The 19,178-nt window shown below is 39.3% G+C and overlaps 1 protein-coding gene and 1 pseudogene across 1 annotated transcript in view; one reads left to right on the top strand and one right to left on the bottom strand.

Moving 5' to 3' along the window:
* HECTD4 (HECT domain E3 ubiquitin protein ligase 4) overlaps nt 1-19,178 on the top strand; it is a 159,495-nt gene that overhangs the window by 35,910 nt on the left and 104,407 nt on the right. Inside the window, exons 6-8 of the mRNA XM_069081884.1 lie at nt 242-380; nt 8,729-8,899; nt 11,147-11,339. Of these exons, the coding sequence (XP_068937985.1) occupies nt 242-380; nt 8,729-8,899; nt 11,147-11,339 (503 nt within the window). The remainder of the gene's footprint in view (nt 1-241; nt 381-8,728; nt 8,900-11,146; nt 11,340-19,178) is intronic.
* Nucleotides 4,305-8,005, bottom strand: LOC138156529 (ATP synthase subunit alpha, mitochondrial pseudogene; annotated as a pseudogene).

Consider the following 19,178-nt stretch of genomic DNA (forward strand, 5'->3'; position numbering starts at 1 on the left):
TGATTGTTACCTATTTCTTTAGATTTTTTAAAAGATATTTTTTCATCTGGTGTCAGTTATGCAGAATTTTTGTTTGCTATACAAGGTGTCAGTCAAAAAATGAATATTATTTTTCTTTATGTCAGAGCTTCTGCATACTTTAAGATTCATTGCTATTAGTAAGTCAGAAATATTACTTGTGTTTGATAATTTTTTTAATCACAATAACTTACTTAAACACCCATGCACTGTTCTTTTGCAGAGGTTTTGTGTATTGCCGTAATGAAGAACTGGAGCCAGGATGGGTTGCTTTTGGCAATGGCAATCTTCTTCATCGGCCCATCTCTTTTGATAATAAACCTCATTCACTTTTCCAGGTCATTGACCAGAATACTCTTCAGGTAAAATAAAATAATAGTACTTTGGGGGATGTTTAAAAAAGTTACTATAAATGTAACTTCTCATTATCAAGAATACCCATTGAACATATATTCAAATAAAAACCTATCTTAACATAAAAATAATACGTTCTCATTTTATTCTCTGTATTACCTTCTCATCTCTTTGCCCAGTTACATATGTCTAAATGTATTTCTAATAGTCTTAGTCCACATCAGTTAGATTTCTAGTTTTTCTTTTCATTGCTTTCCATTATTTCATATGACTTTCCATATTTCTCTGTAATTGTCATGTTTGTCACTTTTAACAACAGCATAGTATTGTATGCCTTAATGTGGTAGTTTGTTTCGCCGGGCCCTAACCGTTGGACTTTTAAGTGGTTTCCCATTATAGATGGTATAGATATAAATATCTCTGTACAGATAAGCTTTTTTCCCCTTTTCTAATAACATCTATAAGGTTTATTCCCAGTAATAGGATTATTGGATCAAAGAATATTTTATCATTTTAAACTGAAACTGCCTTCTTCAGAATTATTCTGTGATCTCTTAATTGCCATATACCTAATGGTCTTTTCTTAATCCTCATCCTTCTTCTTCTTCTTCTTCTTCTTCTTCTTTTTTTTAAAGTAATTGGGGTTAAGTAACTTGCTCAAGGTTACACGGCCAGTTATTTCTGAGTGTGGTGGTAAGTATCTGAGCCCGGATTTGATCCCAGGTTATCCCAACTCTGGGGCCAGTGCTCTTACTCACTGAGCCACTTGGCCGCCCCTAAGCAATTGGGGTTAAGTAACTTGCTCAAGGTTACACGGCCAGGTGTTTCTGGGTTGGTGCTAAGTGTCTGAGCCCGGATTTGATCCCAGGTCATCCCGACTCTGGGGCCGGTGCTCTTACTCAATCCTCATCTTTCTTGACCTCTTTGCCTCTTTGACTTTATGGATCACGTTCTTCTCTAAGCTACTCTGACTCAGAGTTTTCATGATACTGCTGTCTCCTAGTTTTCATCATGCCATCATGTCTCACTGCTCTTTCTCATTTGCTTTTTCATCCTCTCTGTCTCTCTCTGTCTCTCTGTCTCTCTCTCTCTCTCTCTCTCTCTCTCTCTCTCTCTCTCTCTCTCTCTGTCTCTCTCTCTCTCTCTCTCACACACACACACACAAACACAATCATGGGTATCCCCAAAAGCTGTGTCCTGAGCCTTCTCTCTTTGCTCTGTACTCTCTTACTTGGCAATCTTATCAACTCCCACTCCCCAGGACCTCATCTCTGTGCTACTGATTCCATGATCTCTATATACAACCCTAGTCTCTCCTGACCTGTAGTTGTGCACCTCTAACTGCCTCTTGGACATTAAGAATTATATGTCCCATGGGCATGTCAAACTCAACATTTCCAAAACAGAGCTCATTCCCCCAAAACTTTACCCTTTACAACCTTCCTTATTACTTTTTCAGGGTACCACCATTCGCAGTTACCCAGACACATGATTTCAGTGTCACCGTGCCTCTTCACTCTTATCCCCCCTCCTATATAGTCCTTTACCTTATTTCTGTTTCCACAACACTTTCTGTATACATCTACCTCTCTCCCCTTTCATAACCACAATGCTATTTCAACCCCTAATTATTAGCACAATAGCCTTCTGACTGGTCTCCCTCCCTCAAGTCTCCCTCTTCTCCCATCTGTCTTCTTCTTAGTTGCCCAAGTAGTTTTCCTGAAGTGCAAGTCTGACCTTGTCACACTCCCCCATCCCCATCCCCACGCACAGTTCACCCCATTGGCTCTCTCTTACCTCCCAGGTTAGATACAGAGTTCTCTATTTGGCCTTTATTACACTTTGCTCTCCTCCAGCCATACTTGTCTGTAACCTTCCTGGAACAGAATACCCTGTCTCAAATCTGTGCCTTTGCAGTGAGTCTTCCTCAGGCCTGGAAAGCCATGCATCTCACCTCCACTTCCTGCTTCTCTTGACTTCTTTCAAGACACAACTTAAGTCCCACCTTCTTCCCGAGGCCTTTCCCAGTCCTCTCAGCTGCCAGTGCCTTCCCCTCTCATGTTGCCTTCTGTCTCCTCTACGTGTCCCCAGCTATGTATGTGTTGTCTTCCTGCTTATAACAGAAGCTTCTAGGGCAGGGACTGTTTTTGCCTTACTTTGTATCCCCAGAACTTAGCACAGTGCCTGTCACATAGTATGTGCTTATTGGTCAGTTGCTTATTGACTAACAGAGTGCTTTCCATAGTTATTGCTCCAAAAATACAGAAGACCTTGGCTCTATTAATTGATAAAACCAACTGTCTTTCTTTTCTTTTTATTAAATATAATTTGAAAATTAAGATAGGAAATTTAGGTGAGGGATATAACATTTCACTTTCTGTGTTTTGGAACTGAAGTCATTTACCAGTTCTGTTCTTGTCAGCTGCTTTGTGGGACAAAACAGCATTAAGATGGAGCTCAAACTAAAGAGAGTTTTAGTAGTTGCTGATCACACATGACCTCACACTGCTGACGCTTAGGAATTGAGTTTGGTGTTTCATTTGTTCCCAGTGTTCTTCTGAGCATCCTGGTAGCACTGCTTTCCCCCTGAGCTGGTGTATCAGCAATGCCATATTCACAATGCCTATAGAGATTACAAATATGCTGATATAATTATCCATCACAAAATACGTCATGCTTGCCATATGGGGAAATAAACTAGAAAATTTATTAAGATACCAAAAGACTGAGTCCCAAAACCAGAAAGTGAAAGCCATCAGAGTAGTTATGACATTGGCACAGGTAGATAAAGTAGAAAGCACCCACATTTTCAAGCCTTTAAAACAGAACAGGCTACCTCAGGCAAAGGTCCTCCTCTCCCCGCGCACAGCAACCACCCAGCGTCCTGGAAGCGCGCTCCCAGCAGCTCCGGCCCCTGGCAGTCCTCAGCAGGAGTCCTTAGCAGAAAGTCCTTAGCAGTCCTAACTCAAAAAGGGCTTCGCGCCGCCGTTGCCACCACCGCCAGCCACCGCAGGAACGGCTTTCGCTTTCGCTTGCTCCGCCCCTTCCTGCTACGTCAGCACGTCCAATGGGGCATGGAAGATCTTTAAATCCCATAACCCTTACAGCTGGCGATTCAGTCCCCATGCTTTACTGGAGACAGAGCAGTCACTGTTTCATAATCACTTCTGAGCCGGCCTCTGAGATCTCTGATGTTTTGGGGAAGTTTCTTAAAAGAGTAAAGGTCTGAGTCTGTTTTCCTGTTTGCCTTGCTGGCCCCTTATAGCACCAATGCAATGTTTATAAGCGCCCGTGATCATGATAAAGACAGTGACTATAAATATCACATGATGTTCAATTGCAAAATACACCAAACTCTCCATATAGAGGACAGAATTGAAGCATTTATTTAGATACCAGAAAAACAAATCCTAAAAAGCTGATTCTATCATAGTACCAAAGATATTAGATAGAATAAGAAGCCATAATAACACTGAGAGCCACAGCATCCTTCAACCTTCCCACAAACCAATAGGAGATCAATATTTACTCACAAACCTCTCTCTCCTTGCCTGAGCACCTACCTCTCTCTCCCACCATCTTTCTGGCTCTGGCTCCCAGCTTCCTGTGGTCTCTGCTTCCGTTCAGCAAACTCCTCCCACCACAGGCTCCATGTGACTACATTCAACCTATTAAGGGGCAGAGTTTACTTTCAAAGCAGGGGAGGTCTTCAAATTCCCCCCTAGGTCTGTTAAGGGGCAGGGAAGATCTTTAAATTCCCATTTCCATTACACCCCTCTCTACATTCTCAAAATGCACTTTCCCCTTATTGTTTTTCACTTTCTTAAAGTGAGAGCGAAAGGTTAGCTTCCTCTGAATTTGATAGACCGTCATATTTACCTCAGATTCTCTTTTCCTGACCTTGCCAGCTTTATCCCATTGCTGCTGCTGGAAAGACCATCTTCATTTTATTTCTGAGAGCTAAAGCAGCTAGGTGAGAGTCACTATTATATTATATTCATTATTATTGTAGTTATTAGAAACAGAGCTCTGAAGACTCCCAAGTTTAAAAAAAATGTTAATAAGCAGTCTTGGAACATGCAGATACAGCATTTGTCTTGACATCTGAGTCAGTCCATGAACATTTATTAATTCCTACCAATTTAAATCCATACAGTTTCTGTAATCATTCAGTGAAGCAGAGCTATGAGGTTCCTGAATACACAAATGCATTGAAAGCAATTTTGTGAATTAGTTTAGCCATGTAAGCTGTGACATCCATCATAATAACTTTTCCAAGCTTCCTTTTTTTCTTTATTACCTAGTTCTTCACTTATAGGAGACCTCACTTCCTACTTCACTGAATAGATTGAGACCACCCACCACTTCCTTTCTCCTTGTCCCCACCTCCCAACCAAGTCTCTGTCTTTACCCATATTCTCCCTCTTTCTTTCTTTTCAGCAGGTGAAGTAGCTGTCCACTTTGCTAAACCTAGCCCTTGATTTCAGATCCTGCAACTTTGAGAATCTGTCTTTCCTTCTCTTGGCCATATTTAGTCTTTTGTTTTCTCCTGGCACTTCCTCCTTTACTTAAAGAGATACTCAAAGTGTTCCTGTCCCAAAGAAACCTTCCCAGTGTCCTGATTACCCTCCCCTCCACCCCCACTCCCACCCCAAACTACCTATCCCTGCCTCCACATGATTATTGGATCTTTCTCTCCCCTTTCACCATTAAACTTATAGAAAGAGTATTCTCTATTTGCATTTTCTGCTTCTTTCCATTCTCTCTAGTGTGTTGCAATCTGATCTTTTGTTCCTGTACTCCACTGCTCTCTTCATAAGTTTGCCAGCAACCTCTGAAGTGGTAAATGCATTGATGCTCTCTCAGGCCTCATCCTCCTTGGCCTTTTAACAGCATTTGACATTATTGAATATCCTTTTCTTTTTGGTGTTATCTCTTCCCTTGGCTTCCATGATTCTACTCTTTTCTGATTCTTCTCTTTTTCTGATGTGTTTTTCTTAGTTTCTTTCAGTAACTTCACAGAATTTAGCTATTTAACCTTTACCTAAGCAGGAATCCAGTCTAAGAATATAATATCTTCAACAAGTGATTATTTGGCCTCAATTTGAAGACCTTTCAGTGGTAGAACTAACTTCCTCCCAAAGCAGCCTATTCTACTTTTGAACAGCAATTAATTTTGGGGAGATTATCACGTTGTATTAAATTTGAGATTAAATTTGTCCGACTATATCTTCTACACATTACAACTCATTCTGTCTTCTGGGGCCAACCAGGACAAGTCTAATCTGTCTTCTACTCTGTAGCTGTTCCACAGCTGTTCTCTTACTTGAAGACAGCCCCAAAGTCAGGAGGACCTGAGTTCAAATGCGGCCTCAGACACTTAACACAAAAACTAGTCGTGTGACCTTGGGCAAGTCACTTAACCCCAACTGCCCTCCAAAAAGCAAAAAAAAAATCCCCAGTGCTTGATACACTACAAGCTGAGTAAATGCTTGTTGATTGCTCTGCATACTTAATAAGCGTGCCATTTGTGTTTTCAAATCAAATGTTGAACAGCACAGATCCTAGGACAAATTCTTGGAGACCCATCTCCAAGTTTGTATTAATCCATTTAGATGATCCCTTAGATGTGGTTGTTCTTCCAGCCTTCTACCAATGTTACTTTTTTCTAGTCTACATCTCTCTCTCATCAACAAACATAACAGAAGGTATATTGTCAAATGTTTGCTAACAATCTAGGTGTGTCTTGTTCATGCTAGCCAACCAGTTTTCTGACTCTGTCAGAAGGAGGCTAGTCTGCTGTTACTTATTTTTCATGAAACTATGCTTACTCTTAATGATCCCTGATTTAAAAAAATAATTACCTTCGCATTGGATTTCTATATATTGGGTACATGAGTGCATAATTAAAATCCTATATTGAATGGGACTGAATAAGTGAAGAAACATAGAACCAAATTGGCATGTTGTACACATCTTTAGGAGTTTAATCTTTAAATTTAGCCAAGAAGTTTTTGACAACTTTTTTCAGCTTCTTCTCTGACTCATCTGAGATCATTCCATCACTCTTGATACTATTCAAGAGGGCCTGGTGGTCCCTGATTACATGAGCTAAAAAAGTACGCTCAAACTTGGTGATTTTAGCAGGATCCATTTTGTCAAGATGCCCTCTTACACCAGCATAGAGGACTGCCACCTGTTCTTCAATTGCCATGGGAGCATATTGACCTTGTTTTAGCAGCTCAGTTAGACGTATACCACGATTCAGCAGTTGTTGAGTGGCGGGGTCTAGATCAGTACCAAACTGAGCAAAAGCAGCCACTTCACGGTACTGAGCCAACTCTAGCTTCATCGTACTTGCCACCTGCTTCATAGCCTTGGTTTGAGCAGCAGACCCAACACGGGACACAGACAGACCAACATTAATGGCAGGGCGGATACCTTTGTAGAATAGTTCTGTTTCCAGAAAGATCTGTCCATCAGTGATAGAGATGACGTTGGTGGGAATGTAAGCAGATACATCTCCAGCTTGTGTTTCAATGACTGGTAAGGCAGTTAAGGAGCCACCGCCGAAAGTGCTGTTCATTTTGGCCGATCTCTCTAGCAAACGAGAGTGCAGGTAGAAGACATCACCAGGGTAGGCTTCACGACCAGGTGGACGACGGAGCAGCAGAGACATCTGACGGTAGGCAACCGCCTGCTTGGACAGGTCATCGTAGATTATCAGAGCATGTTTACCATTGTCCCGGAAGTATTCTCCCATCGAGCAGCCAGAATAAGGCGCCAGGTACTGAAGTGGAGCAGCATCAGAGGCAGTGGCCGAGACCACGACAGTGTACTTCATGGCGCCTGCGTCTGAAAGTCTCTTCACCAGCTGGGCAACAGTAGATCTTTTTTGACCAATAGCAACATAGATACAATATAGCTTCTTCTTTTCGTCAGCTCCGTCATTAAAGCGTTTCTGATTGATGATTGTTGCAATAGCAATAGACGTTTTGCCAGTCTGTCTGTCGCCAATAATCAGCTCCCGCTGGCCACGGCCGATGGGTACCAAGCTGTCCACGGCCTTGATGCCGGTTTGCATTGGCTCAGACACAGAGATTCTGGGAATGATTCCAGGAGCTTTCAGACCCACTCTTCTACGGATTTTGGCTTTAGTCGGACCCTTTCCATCAATGGGATTGCCCAGAGCATCCACGACACGGCCCAGCAACTCCTCACCAACTGGAACATCTACAATGGCTCCCGTCCTCTTCACAGTGTCTCCTTCCTTAATGAGTTTGTCATTTCCAAATACAACAATACCAACATTGTCTAGTTCCAGGTTGAGGGACATACCTTTTAGACCTGAAGAAAATTCTACCATTTCTTCTGCTTGAACATTCCTTAGCCCATGTACACGGGCAATGCCATCACCAATAGTAAGGACGCTCCCAGACTCTTTAAGGTCAGCAGAGGTTTCACTTCCCAGAATATGTGATTCAAGGAAAGAAGCTGTCTTGGAAGTGCCTTCTTTAGAGACGTGAATGTTCCTTGTTGCAGTAAAAGCTGCCCCCAGGGCATTTCTGTAGACTAGTTTGGCTTGGCAGAGGAAGGCATGGGCCAGGCCTGTGGTTACCCTTATGGAGAGCATCTTTTCAGGTCCTCATCAGCATTCCTGTTTAGCCCCGTCTCTGGGTTGACTGCACTTTTATTTCTACATGCTTACAGACAATTCCTGTCATAGTACATTCTAGAATTTTGTCAACAATTGAACTTTATTTAGCTCATCAGCCTATAGGCCATAGACTCCCCTTTCCTTTTTTGAAAATTAGAAGAATATTTGCCTCTCTCTAGTCCTAAAGGATCTTTCCCGTTCTCTGCAGTCTTTAAACAGTCTTGTCAAAGATCCTTGACAGAAGCTTAATATTCACCATCTTAACATTTCTTCTAGGACCTAGGGGTACAGTTCAGACAAATCACATGACTTGAACTCATTTAGGGTGAAGAGATATTTTCTTACTATCTCTTCTTGAATGTTTGGTTTGAACTCCATGTTAGTCATTTTTGTTCTGTCTTTTCTAGTCCACAGGTCATTTTACTTGGCAGAGAAAGGCATTAAATTTTATTTTTTTCTGTCATAGGATTGCAAAATTACAGAGTTGGAAGGAAGTTCTGCAGCTTTCTGGTATAACCTCTCCCTGAAAAGGAACCTGCCCCATTAGAGGCCATCCAGGCCTTTGCTGGAAGACCTTTTCCTTCTACCTTTCAAAGTGTTCTATTTTTTTGTGGGTCTCATCATTAGGAAGTTTTCCCTTACATTAAGTCTAAATTTGCTTCTTTGCTACCTTGACCTTTTTTCCCTTCTGTACTCTAGGTATGTCAGATTGTGCCAATGCCAGCAAACCACTTTCCTATTGGCAGCACTATGAGCACTGTGCATCTTTCTTCAGATGGCACTCACTTCTATTGGATCTGGTCTCCTGCAAGTTTAAACGAAAAAACACCGAAAGGACATTCTGTTTTTATGGATATTTTTGAACTCATAGTAAGTGTAACCTTTTCCATTGTAAAAAATTCTCGATATTCAATTTCAGTTTGGTAACATAAATGTTCTATTTGTTTGGTAACATAAATGTAGAATGTGTGAGCTATGATTGTCTGTGAATCTTTCTAATGCTGCTAGCATAAGCCAAAGTTTGGAATTTAGCCATCGTGTTATATGCGTGTGTGTGTGTGTGTGTGTGTTGTGTGTGTGTGTGTGTTGTGTGTGTGTAGGGGAGTGGTCAGCAAGCATTCGTGAAGTACCTTCTGTGAGAGATTATTTCTTTCATATTTAATAACCAATTATTGAATTAGGACCAGGGTTTTATCACTCTTAAAGATTTGCCTAGGCCAAAATTCAAACAGTCAAAGAAATTCTGAATTTGGGTTAATGAGTGTATTTTTGCTCGTTGTGTTTACTCAGACAGGTTTGGAGAAATGTGGATCCTCCCCTTTGTCAGACAGGTGATAGGGAAATTGATGTCTCTTTGACTAAGAGTCAAATCCAAGTCACAATCCTCCTTTTAATGTAACCCACCTCCCATTGTGTTAACCAATCAGAGTTGATTGGCACTCCTCAGGAACACTTACTCTTCAAAGAGCATTTGAACTATGAAGCTACTGCCATTAGTGGGCTTTGGTCTAAGAGAGACAGCCAAATGACCATCCTTTTATAATGATATGCTGCTCTTATTAATGAAATGATTAAGCCCAGAAACTGTGTCTCTTGAACTTTTGGAATCACCACATTGCTGCTGTTAAGTGGCACTGTGTTACATGCTGGGATACAAAGAAAGGTAAAGACAGCCAGTGTCTGCCCTCAAGGAGCCCAGTCTGATGGGCGAGGTAGCAGCCGACCAAGGTCTGTGCGGGCCACGTCGGCGATCACCTCAGGGGAGTCGCTTAGGTTAAGGAGGACAGAGAAAGGGTTCTTGCAGAAGGTGGGACATAAGCTGGGATCTGGAGGAAACCAGGAGGCAGAGATAAGGAGGAAGAGAGTTACAAACGTGGAGAACGGCCGATGGAAATGCCAGGAGATGAAGCATGTGGGAAGCAGCAGCAAGGAGGCCAGTGTCACGGGATTGCAGAGTATGGGGAGGAGAATAAATAAGGTAGAAGACTGGACCCTGTGTGTGAGGGGGCCAGCTTATGAAGGGCTTTAATAGCCAAACAGAAGAGTTAATAGTTGATCCTGGAAGGAGTAGTGTATGGGTGTGTGTGTGTGTATGTGTAGTTCTGGATGTTTATGGGGGGAGCTCTTGGTGTAAAACTTCCTCCATCAGTGCAGTTTTATATCTGTCATGTAACTTTTTGTCTTAATTGCTTGGGTCACTGGGAAGTTAAATGATTTGTCTGTAGTCACATGACCAGTACGTCTCAGAGACAGGACTTAGACCCAGGTCTTTCTGACTCCAAGGTGTCTCTTTATCCTTTGATTTTTTTATATGCTTAAGTCTGGGTCAATGAAGGGATGGATCTATGGATATGAGGGTGATCTATCTACATTGTGAAATCTCTCCACCCTGTTAATTGCCAGATGTCATTTGTCTGATGGTGCTGGCTAATCTGGAACACCTAATTATGGGAGTTCCTGTCCTTCCTTACTGTTTCATGTATGTCTTTGAAGTTGCTCTGGGAATTGAAGAGGACAGATGGGCTTCATCCACAAACATGGACCCTTCTCAGTGACTGTGTATGGACCTGCAGAGGAGGCAACATTTATATAATCACTTTTAAGAAGTTTAAGTTTTCCTCCCTCCCAACCCATCCAAGCATACATATTTCATCCCTTGCCGCTCCTCATTTATTCTGTTATTTATCTCTACGACCTTTCAGTTGCTCTTTTTTGGGATTAGATTGTTTTCATTAGAAGGCACTACTTAAAGACATTTTGTAAAATTTTTATCAACAGCTTTCCAGTAGAACTGATTGATCTTCGTTTATTAAATGTGTAATCTGGAGTCATTTTGTATCAAAGAACAAAAGGAAAATTCTCAATGTTTTGTATCATGTTTCTTTTATTTTTAAAAGTTTCTATTGAACCTTTAGGTTTTTAAAGTATTTCAAGTCCCATGTTCAGAAATAACTGCTTTTGTGGCCAAAAAAAAACAAACCCAAAAAACAAAACAGCAACCCCAAAATCAGATTATACTGCAGTTATCAAGTGGAAGAGAGTACCTTGATAAATAAATTGAGATGAGCTGAAAATGTTATTTTAAACATTATCTAAGGGCATTCTTCTTTTAAATAGGTTGAAAATGATATGTATGTAGCCAGCCCTCTCCAGGAGCGTATAATACTAATGAGGAAAGAGGGTGAGTCTGCCAAAAGCATTAACGAGATGCTTTTGAGCAGACTGTCACGGTACAGAGCCTCTCCGTCAGCAACGCTGGCAGCCCTCACTGGCTCCACCATCTCCAATACACTGAAGGAGGACCAAGCAGGTATGATGTTCATTTTGCAAATCAACCCATCAGCATGATGTACTTGTGTTTATTCCACCAGTCTCCATTCAAATATATTTTCTTTCAGCCACAAAAACTTAAACCAGCTTCCTGTAGAATGTAAGCTACTTGAGGGCAGAAACTGACTCACTTTTTAAAAAAGCTTTTTTGTTGATGGCTTTTGTCTTTACATTTCCTATATTTTCAAGTATGCTCCTTCCCTTCTCCCCTTCCACAGAACCAGTCAGTCAACAAGCATTTATTAAGTCCCTACTTTGTTCCAGGCACTGTGGTGAGTGCTAGGGATACAAATAAAGGCAAGGAAATGTCCCTGCTCTCAAGAATCTCCCGGTCTAATGGGGTAGACAGTATGGAGATGACCACGTACAAACAAGATATAGACAGGATAAATTGGAGCAGCCTTAGAAGGAAGGCATTAGGATTAAGGAGGACTAGGAGAAAGTGAGACCATAGCAGAGACTCAAAGGAAGCCAGGGAAGCCTGGATGTAGGGAGGAGGGAGAGTTCCAGGCATCGGGGCCAACCCATGGATGGAGCGTGTCACGTGTGAGGAACAGCGAGGAGGCCAGCGTCGCTGCATCAGAGAAGAAACAGTATAGCAGAACTAGTCGCCAGAGTGAAACGATTTGGCCTTATCCTCTGCAGAGAAGGTGGGCAGGTGCTTTCTCCTCCCTGTTCTTGGGGGCTGAGTGTGGTCATAATTAATTTCACAATAAACTGTTATTGGACCTTGACTTACGTTGTTGAGTCATGTTCATGTTGTTTTCCTGGCTTTGCTTGATCCACTTGGCATCAGTTTATGGAAATCTTCTTTTGCCTCCCTATATTTGTCATAGTCCTTTTTCTGTTACGTTCAGGTGCCAGACCTTGTTTAGACGTTCTTCAGGCAGCAGGATTCTGCTTTGTTTCTGGTTCTCCCCTACTACAAGAGGCTTCTGTACTTTTACTTTGGTGTGGTTTTACATGGGACTTGGGGCAGCTAGGTGGCACCATAGGGCATAGACTCATCATCCCAAGTTCAAGTTGGGCCTCAGATACTTACTAGCTGTGTGATGCTGTTTGCCTACAGTATTTTTATCTGTAAAATGAGCTGAAGAAGGAGATGGCTAACTACTTCAACATACTTGCCATGAAACCCCAGCTGGGATCATAGAGGCTTGGACACAACTGAAAACAACTAAACAACAAAAATACAGGGTTTCTCTCCCAGGCAGAAGGTGTGGACATTTGAGCTGCTTTCCCAAAGAGTTGGACCAACTCCGGGCTCCTCGTTCAGGGCATCATTGTACTCGTTTTTGCACAATATTGACTGTTTCGCTTGTGTCTTGTGTCTCCAGTTCCTAGGACAGTGCCTGACCTACTAGGTGCTTGATATATGCTTGTTGACCAATTAGTTGAATATAATACTAATGACCATTGTATTTGACCAAAATTTTGTTGCTTCTCCATGTTGAACTTTGTAATTTTGATTCATCTTAAAATTGTGATATCCCATGATTGGTCATATATAATCTCATTGATATCAGTCATAAAGTATCATCAAAAGGAGGAGCTTGGGACTGACTATCAAAAACAAAACCTAATTTTCCAAGTGCATTCCATCCCACTCTCTTATTCCAGTTAAATTCTGGACCCAGTTCAGTGTCTATTTGTAGTCTAAGAGAAGTATGTTGATGGAATGACACAGTGAGCTGTCCAGGCAGCTGTATGTCACAACATGGACAGTGGACATTCTTCATCCATTTGTTTTCTCCTCTGGAGATGTCAGGCCAGTACATTTTGAGTGGTTACAAATCTCATCGAGGAAGACCTGCAGTACCTGGTGGATTTGATGTAAGCAGCACAATGGTTGTATGGAGTACCTCGCCAGTTTAAAGGAAATCTTGCTTTTAGACTTCATTTCAGATCTTATCCATGACTGTGGTACACTTAACCTTTGTTGAACGTTTTTCTCCTAGTTTTATTCCTTGGTTGATGTTGGTAACCCAAAGATCATTGAACAGAATTCTCTCTCTGGTTGGTTGAAGGAATTGGAACATTTAATATGAAGAAGATAGTAGCTGATAATAATAGTATTTATAAAGTGATTAACATTTCCAAAGCTTCTGCAAATATTATCTCATTTGATTCTCACAGCTCCCCCCATGACAAAGTTATGATAACTGCCTTCATGTCTTTGACAAGGAGGGCTATCATGTAAAAGCAGGATTAACTTGTTCTTGACTGAGGGTAAAATTAGGACAAATGGGTAGAAGCTGCATAGAAGAAGCTTTTGACTTGATATAAGGAGACTTTCCAACGGTTAGAACTGGCCAGAATTAGAATGGCCTGCCTTAGAAAGTGGTGGGTTCTCCCTTACTATATGTCTTCAGTCTGAGCTTTGATGACTACTTGTCAGTCTGCTGTAGAGGGGACTCCTTTGAAGGGTCAGCTTTGGTTAGATGACTTTTGAGCTCTCTTCTTCTTTCTGAGACACTGGATTTCACAGCACTTCTAACTTTATTGATCAGAGAGAGGAAAAAGACCTAAAAATATTATTCTCTGTCATTTTTTAATAGCTATTTGCTATTTTTCCTTCAGATATCTTGAAAATCAATCCTTCAATGCTTTCAAAACCAGTAACAGTTTCTTCTGCATGTATTTAGTCTGATCAATTCTTTATTGGTATTTCTACTTATATATCACATTAAAGTGTGAGAAACCAAATGTTATGCTTCCATTGTCTTCTTTGATAAAAAGTGGATTATAGAAATACTGGCAGATGTGTTCCTCTTCCTTCCCTATTTCCCCTCCCTTCCAGATTTGTCTGTACATGGTCTTGGAATGATTCTACTACATTGCATCTTATGCCAAGCTTTGTGCATATTTCTTTTCACCTCCTTAGCCCTTTGCCATTTTGTGAGGTAATACTGCTCATCATGTTTTATACATGACTTTATATTTGCAAAAGGTGCTATCCTTTGTCATAATGTCTTACCATTTGGTGCATTGAGCATTTTTTGGCAGAGGTGGTTTCTGGGCTTTCTCATTGTGAAAATTGTGATTCTTCTAAGTAAGAGTCAAAAACTTTTTCTTTAGCCATTTTCCTATTTTTTGGATCAATAGCTTCTTTTTTATTTTTATTTTTTAAAAGTTTTTATTGATATCTTTTGATTTTTTCTTTTTGTTTTTTACAATATGATAATTTACCTTAGTAGCCTTCCCCTTACAGAGAGCCATCCTATATAACAAATAGTGTTTTTTTAGAGTCACAAAAGAGGGAAGAAAACAGCATAACTGACCAATATGTCAAAAAAGTTAAAAAAATACGTGCACAGTATGTTTTTGGATCTTAGTCTCTGCAAAGGGATGTGATGGGAATGTCTTCTCTCATTCTTTCAAGCCATACTTGTTCTTGATGATTTTAATTTTTTTGGTGCCTCTTTCCATTTACCTTTGTTTGTAGTCATTGTGTATATTGTTTTCTTGGGTTGCTTATTTCATCCTATATCAGTTCATGTAGAGCTATCTGTGCTTCCCTGTATTCATCATATTTATCATTTCTGACAGGGCAACAGTATCCAGTTACATCCATATACCACAGTGTGTTTACCATTCCCCAGTTGATGTGCATCTGTTTTGTTTCCAATTCTTTCCTATCACAAAAATTGCTGCTATAAATATTTCATTTATATATAGGGACTTTATCAATGGCCTCCTTGTAGAATAAGCCTAGTAGTAAAATATCTGGGTCAAAGGGTGTGGACATTTTAGTCACTTCATTTCCTATTCCAAATTGCTTTCAAGAATGTGTGTCCTGATTTATAGCTTCCTCAGAAATACACCAGTGTGCCCATTTCCCTTATAACCCCTCCAACGCTGACTTGTCCCATCTTTTGTCATCTTTTTTTATTTGCTGGGTGTGAGATGAAATTTTAGGGTTATTTTGATTTGCATTTCTCATATTATTAATGATTTAGATCATTCTTGAATATGGTCATTACTTTTTCTTTTTTATTATTGTTGAATAAAATGGTATGGTTTTATTTTCCCTTATTTTATTTTTTCTCAATTACATGTAAAAATTTTTTTTTTAACATTTCTTTTTTTTTTATTTAAAATTGCAAATTCTCTCCTTCCTTCCCCTCCCTTTACTTAACAAGGCAAATGATTTGATATAAATTATATGGAAGTCACTCAAAACATTTCCATATTAGCCATTTTGCAAAAGAAAACACAAACCAAGAAAGTTAAAAAAGTATGCTTTGATCTGCATTCAGACTCCATCAATTCTTTCTTTGGAGATAGATACGGTTTTTCATTGTAAGTCCTTCAGAATTATGTTGGGTCATTGTATTGGCCAGAATAGCTACCATCATTTATAGTTGATCATCATACAGTATTCCTGTTAATGCTCTCCTGGTTTGCTCACTTTACTTTGCATCGGTTCATATAACCATCATGCCATAAGCAATTAAGGATAGTTTTAACTCCTTTTTACCTATCTTTACGCTTTTAATTTCTTTCTCTTATCTCTATTGCTAGCATTTCCAGAACTATATCAAATATAGTGAGATCCTTGCTTTACTTTCATATTTATTGGAGAGATTCTACAGGACCTACATTGTCTGTGATGCTTGAATTTGATTTTAGATAGATGCTTTTTATGTTGTTCATAATAAGATCCCTCTTTACCTGTACTTTCTAGGATTTATAACATAAAAAGAGAGTATACTTTATTTACCAAAGGCTTTTTCTGTATCTATTTAGATAAACATGGGGTTTGAGATGTTTTTATTTTTAATATGATTAATTATATTCATTAATTTTCTAGTGTTGAACTATATTTGAATTCCTGGTATGCCCAACTTGATCACAATGAATGATTTCTTGAATTAATTGAATGTAGTCTATTTGACAAAATTGTATTTATAAATTTTGAATTGATATTCATTAGTGATATTGGTCTACATCTGTGTTTCATCATTCCCAAATTTAGGTACTGGGACTACATTTATCTCATAAAAGGAATCTGATAGGAGACCCTCTTTCTCATTTTTGAGAATAATTTGTATAGTATTGACTCTTGATGAAATTCTTTCTGTGAATCCATAAAGATTAGGAGGATTTTTCCCCCTCTGGCAATTCCTTTGTATCTAGTTCTATTTCCTTTTCTGACACTGGGTGTTTTTTTTAAAGATCTCTTTGATTTTCTGTTAGTTTGGGTATTTTATGTTTCTGAAAGTACTCCTCTTTTTAGTTTCTTAGTTTAGAGTCTTTAGTTTTACTTTAGATTCCTAGTTTTACTAGTATAAAACTATGTAGAGTAGGTTCTGATAATTCTTGTTCTGATCTCATTATGATTGCACCTTGTATGGTATTTGATCTGATTTTTTTAACTTTTAAAAAAAATGAGATTGACTAAAAGCTTTTAAACTTCATTAGTCTTTTCAAAGAATCACTTTTTAGTTTTATTTCTCATTGCCAGGTTATTAATAACTTTTGAAATCTCTTTTGTGCTCATTTTAGGTTAATTTATTGTCTTTCTAATTTTTAATATGTATATTCAGTTTATTAATCTTCTCTTTTTCTATTTTGTTAATGTATGTTTGTAGGGATATAATTTTTCCCCTGAGGACTGCTTTAGCTGCATCCCAGAAATTTTGGTATGTTTTTTCATCATTATTATTTTCTTCCATGTAATTAATTGTTTCTATGTTCTTTTGCCTACTCATTATTAAAGATTTCATTGTTAAGTCTCCGTTTGGATCTGTCTTTTGTTTGTGTTTCCTTGAACTGATTACTACATTTAATGCATTGTCATCTGTAAAGGACATACTGTTTCTACCCTTTTAATTTTATTTTTATTTCTCCCCTTTTTGCAATATACTCTGGACAGGATCAGTTTTTGTAACGATTTCATGTTGTGCTGAGAAATACATATATTCTTTTGTAGTTCAACTTAAAAGATACAATAAGTCTTTTAGCTCTTGGTTTTCCAACAATTTGTTCAGTTCTGCAATTATTCCTTTTGTTTGTCTTTTATATTTATCTAAATCTCCTATCATCGAGTATTCCTAAGGTGCCTATTTTGGATTCCCTCTTCTAAGCAGCTTCTTTATTAGTGCTTTCATAGGTCTTGTGCCCTGATCCACTTTTTCTGTTGTGTATCACTCTTGGAAGTACCAGTTCTTGCTTGGAATCCAGAGGATATTGCCTCATGGTTGGGATTTTCCTACGTTCATGACTGTGAGGGTCATTATTAGCTTTGGTCCTTCGCATAACCATTTTTTTCCTATTTGCCTTGAAATGTCCCTAGGTCCATTCCCTGCCACTCCTCTGGGTGTAATTTGCCCCCCGGAGTTCTCTTGAGGAAGAATGAGTAGTCTCTCTAAGCACCAGATTCCTGTGTAATCACACCCCCTATACAGTCTGAATCTCCTTTTATAAAATATCTTTCTTTGCCCATGGGAGCATGCATCAATAATATTCTCTCCTACCAGTGAAACAAGACCTCCCTCTTTCTTTTCTCCTGTTCAGTAGAACCTCCCTCTATTTCCTTATTCATTCTCCTGTAGGCTTCTTCTTGAGAGACTATAGGATTTATTTTCTTTTCATTGACTTCCTTAAGGTACATTACATGTATTTCCTTTTATCTTCTTCCTCCCCACTTATATGAGGACTTCCATTGTGTAATTTAGTCTCTCACACACAAAAAAAAGATTAATTGACTTATAGGAGGGTGCAGGCCTATTTCTGTACCATCATTTTTATTTGGTTTGCTTTTCCCTTGCATCCTTGTGTACTTTTAGAAAGAAATCTCTTGGTTTTTCTGTTGTTATTTTGTTGTTGTCCTTTGTTTCTATACATCTACCATCTTGGGTTTTTGAAAAGCAAAGAAAAAAAATTGTTCAGGTCCGAATTTCTTTCTAGGAATGCTTCAGATGCCTCCATTTTTTTTAAGCTGAATATCCTCTCCCCCCCCCCTTTTTTTTTTTTCATTAATGGCTAAGCTCAGATTTGCAAGAAAGGTACATCTCCTTGGGCTCGTTTGCTCTTCAAAACACATTATTCTATTCTGGTTTCTGGAAAGTGCAGAATACTCTTGTGTTACTTTTATTCCTTTCCCTTTATATTGGAGCTTTTTTTTTTTTTAAGCAATTGAGGTTAAGTAACTTGCTCAAGGTTACACGGCCAGGTGTTTCTGGGTGGATGCTAAGTGTCTGAGCCCGGATTCGATCCCCAGTTCATCCCGACACTGGGGCCGGTGCTCTTATTCGCTGTGCTACCTGGCCACCCCTATATTGAAACTTTTTTTCTGGCCACTTGGAGAATTTGTTTTTTATCATTAGAATTGTTAAATTTCACTATTTTGTGTCTTGGAGTTTGCAGTATAGGGTTTGGATTTTTGTTGTTGTTTCTGGAAGCAATCTGTGGATTCTTTCAATTGATACTTTGCTTTCTGTGTTAAGAAATTTGGGGCAATTTTCTTGTATTATTTCTTGCATTTTGGTGTCAAGGTGTTTTTTTTTTTTTACTTGTCATGTAGTCCTATAATCCTTCACTTGCCTCTCTACATCCTGGCTTCAAGATCACCGATCAATCATCTAGCATTTGTTAAGCACCTACTATGTGTCAGAAACTGTGATAACTTCTGTGTATACAAAGGCAGAAAATGGTCCTGTCTCTTAAGAAGCTCATAATCTATTGGAGAAATAAAATGTAAACAGCTATGTACATATAAGATATTTACATAGGATAAACTGGAGAATTCTAATTAACAGAAGGAGGCACTAAAATTATGCAGAGAAAGGCTTCTTGCAGGAGATTGGGGTTTACC

Source organism: Petaurus breviceps, unplaced genomic scaffold (genome assembly GCF_028583685.1).
Source record: "Petaurus breviceps papuanus isolate PSGF00001 unplaced genomic scaffold, PetGlider_PUasm1.0 99, whole genome shotgun sequence".
NCBI lineage: Eukaryota > Metazoa > Chordata > Mammalia > Diprotodontia > Petauridae > Petaurus > Petaurus breviceps.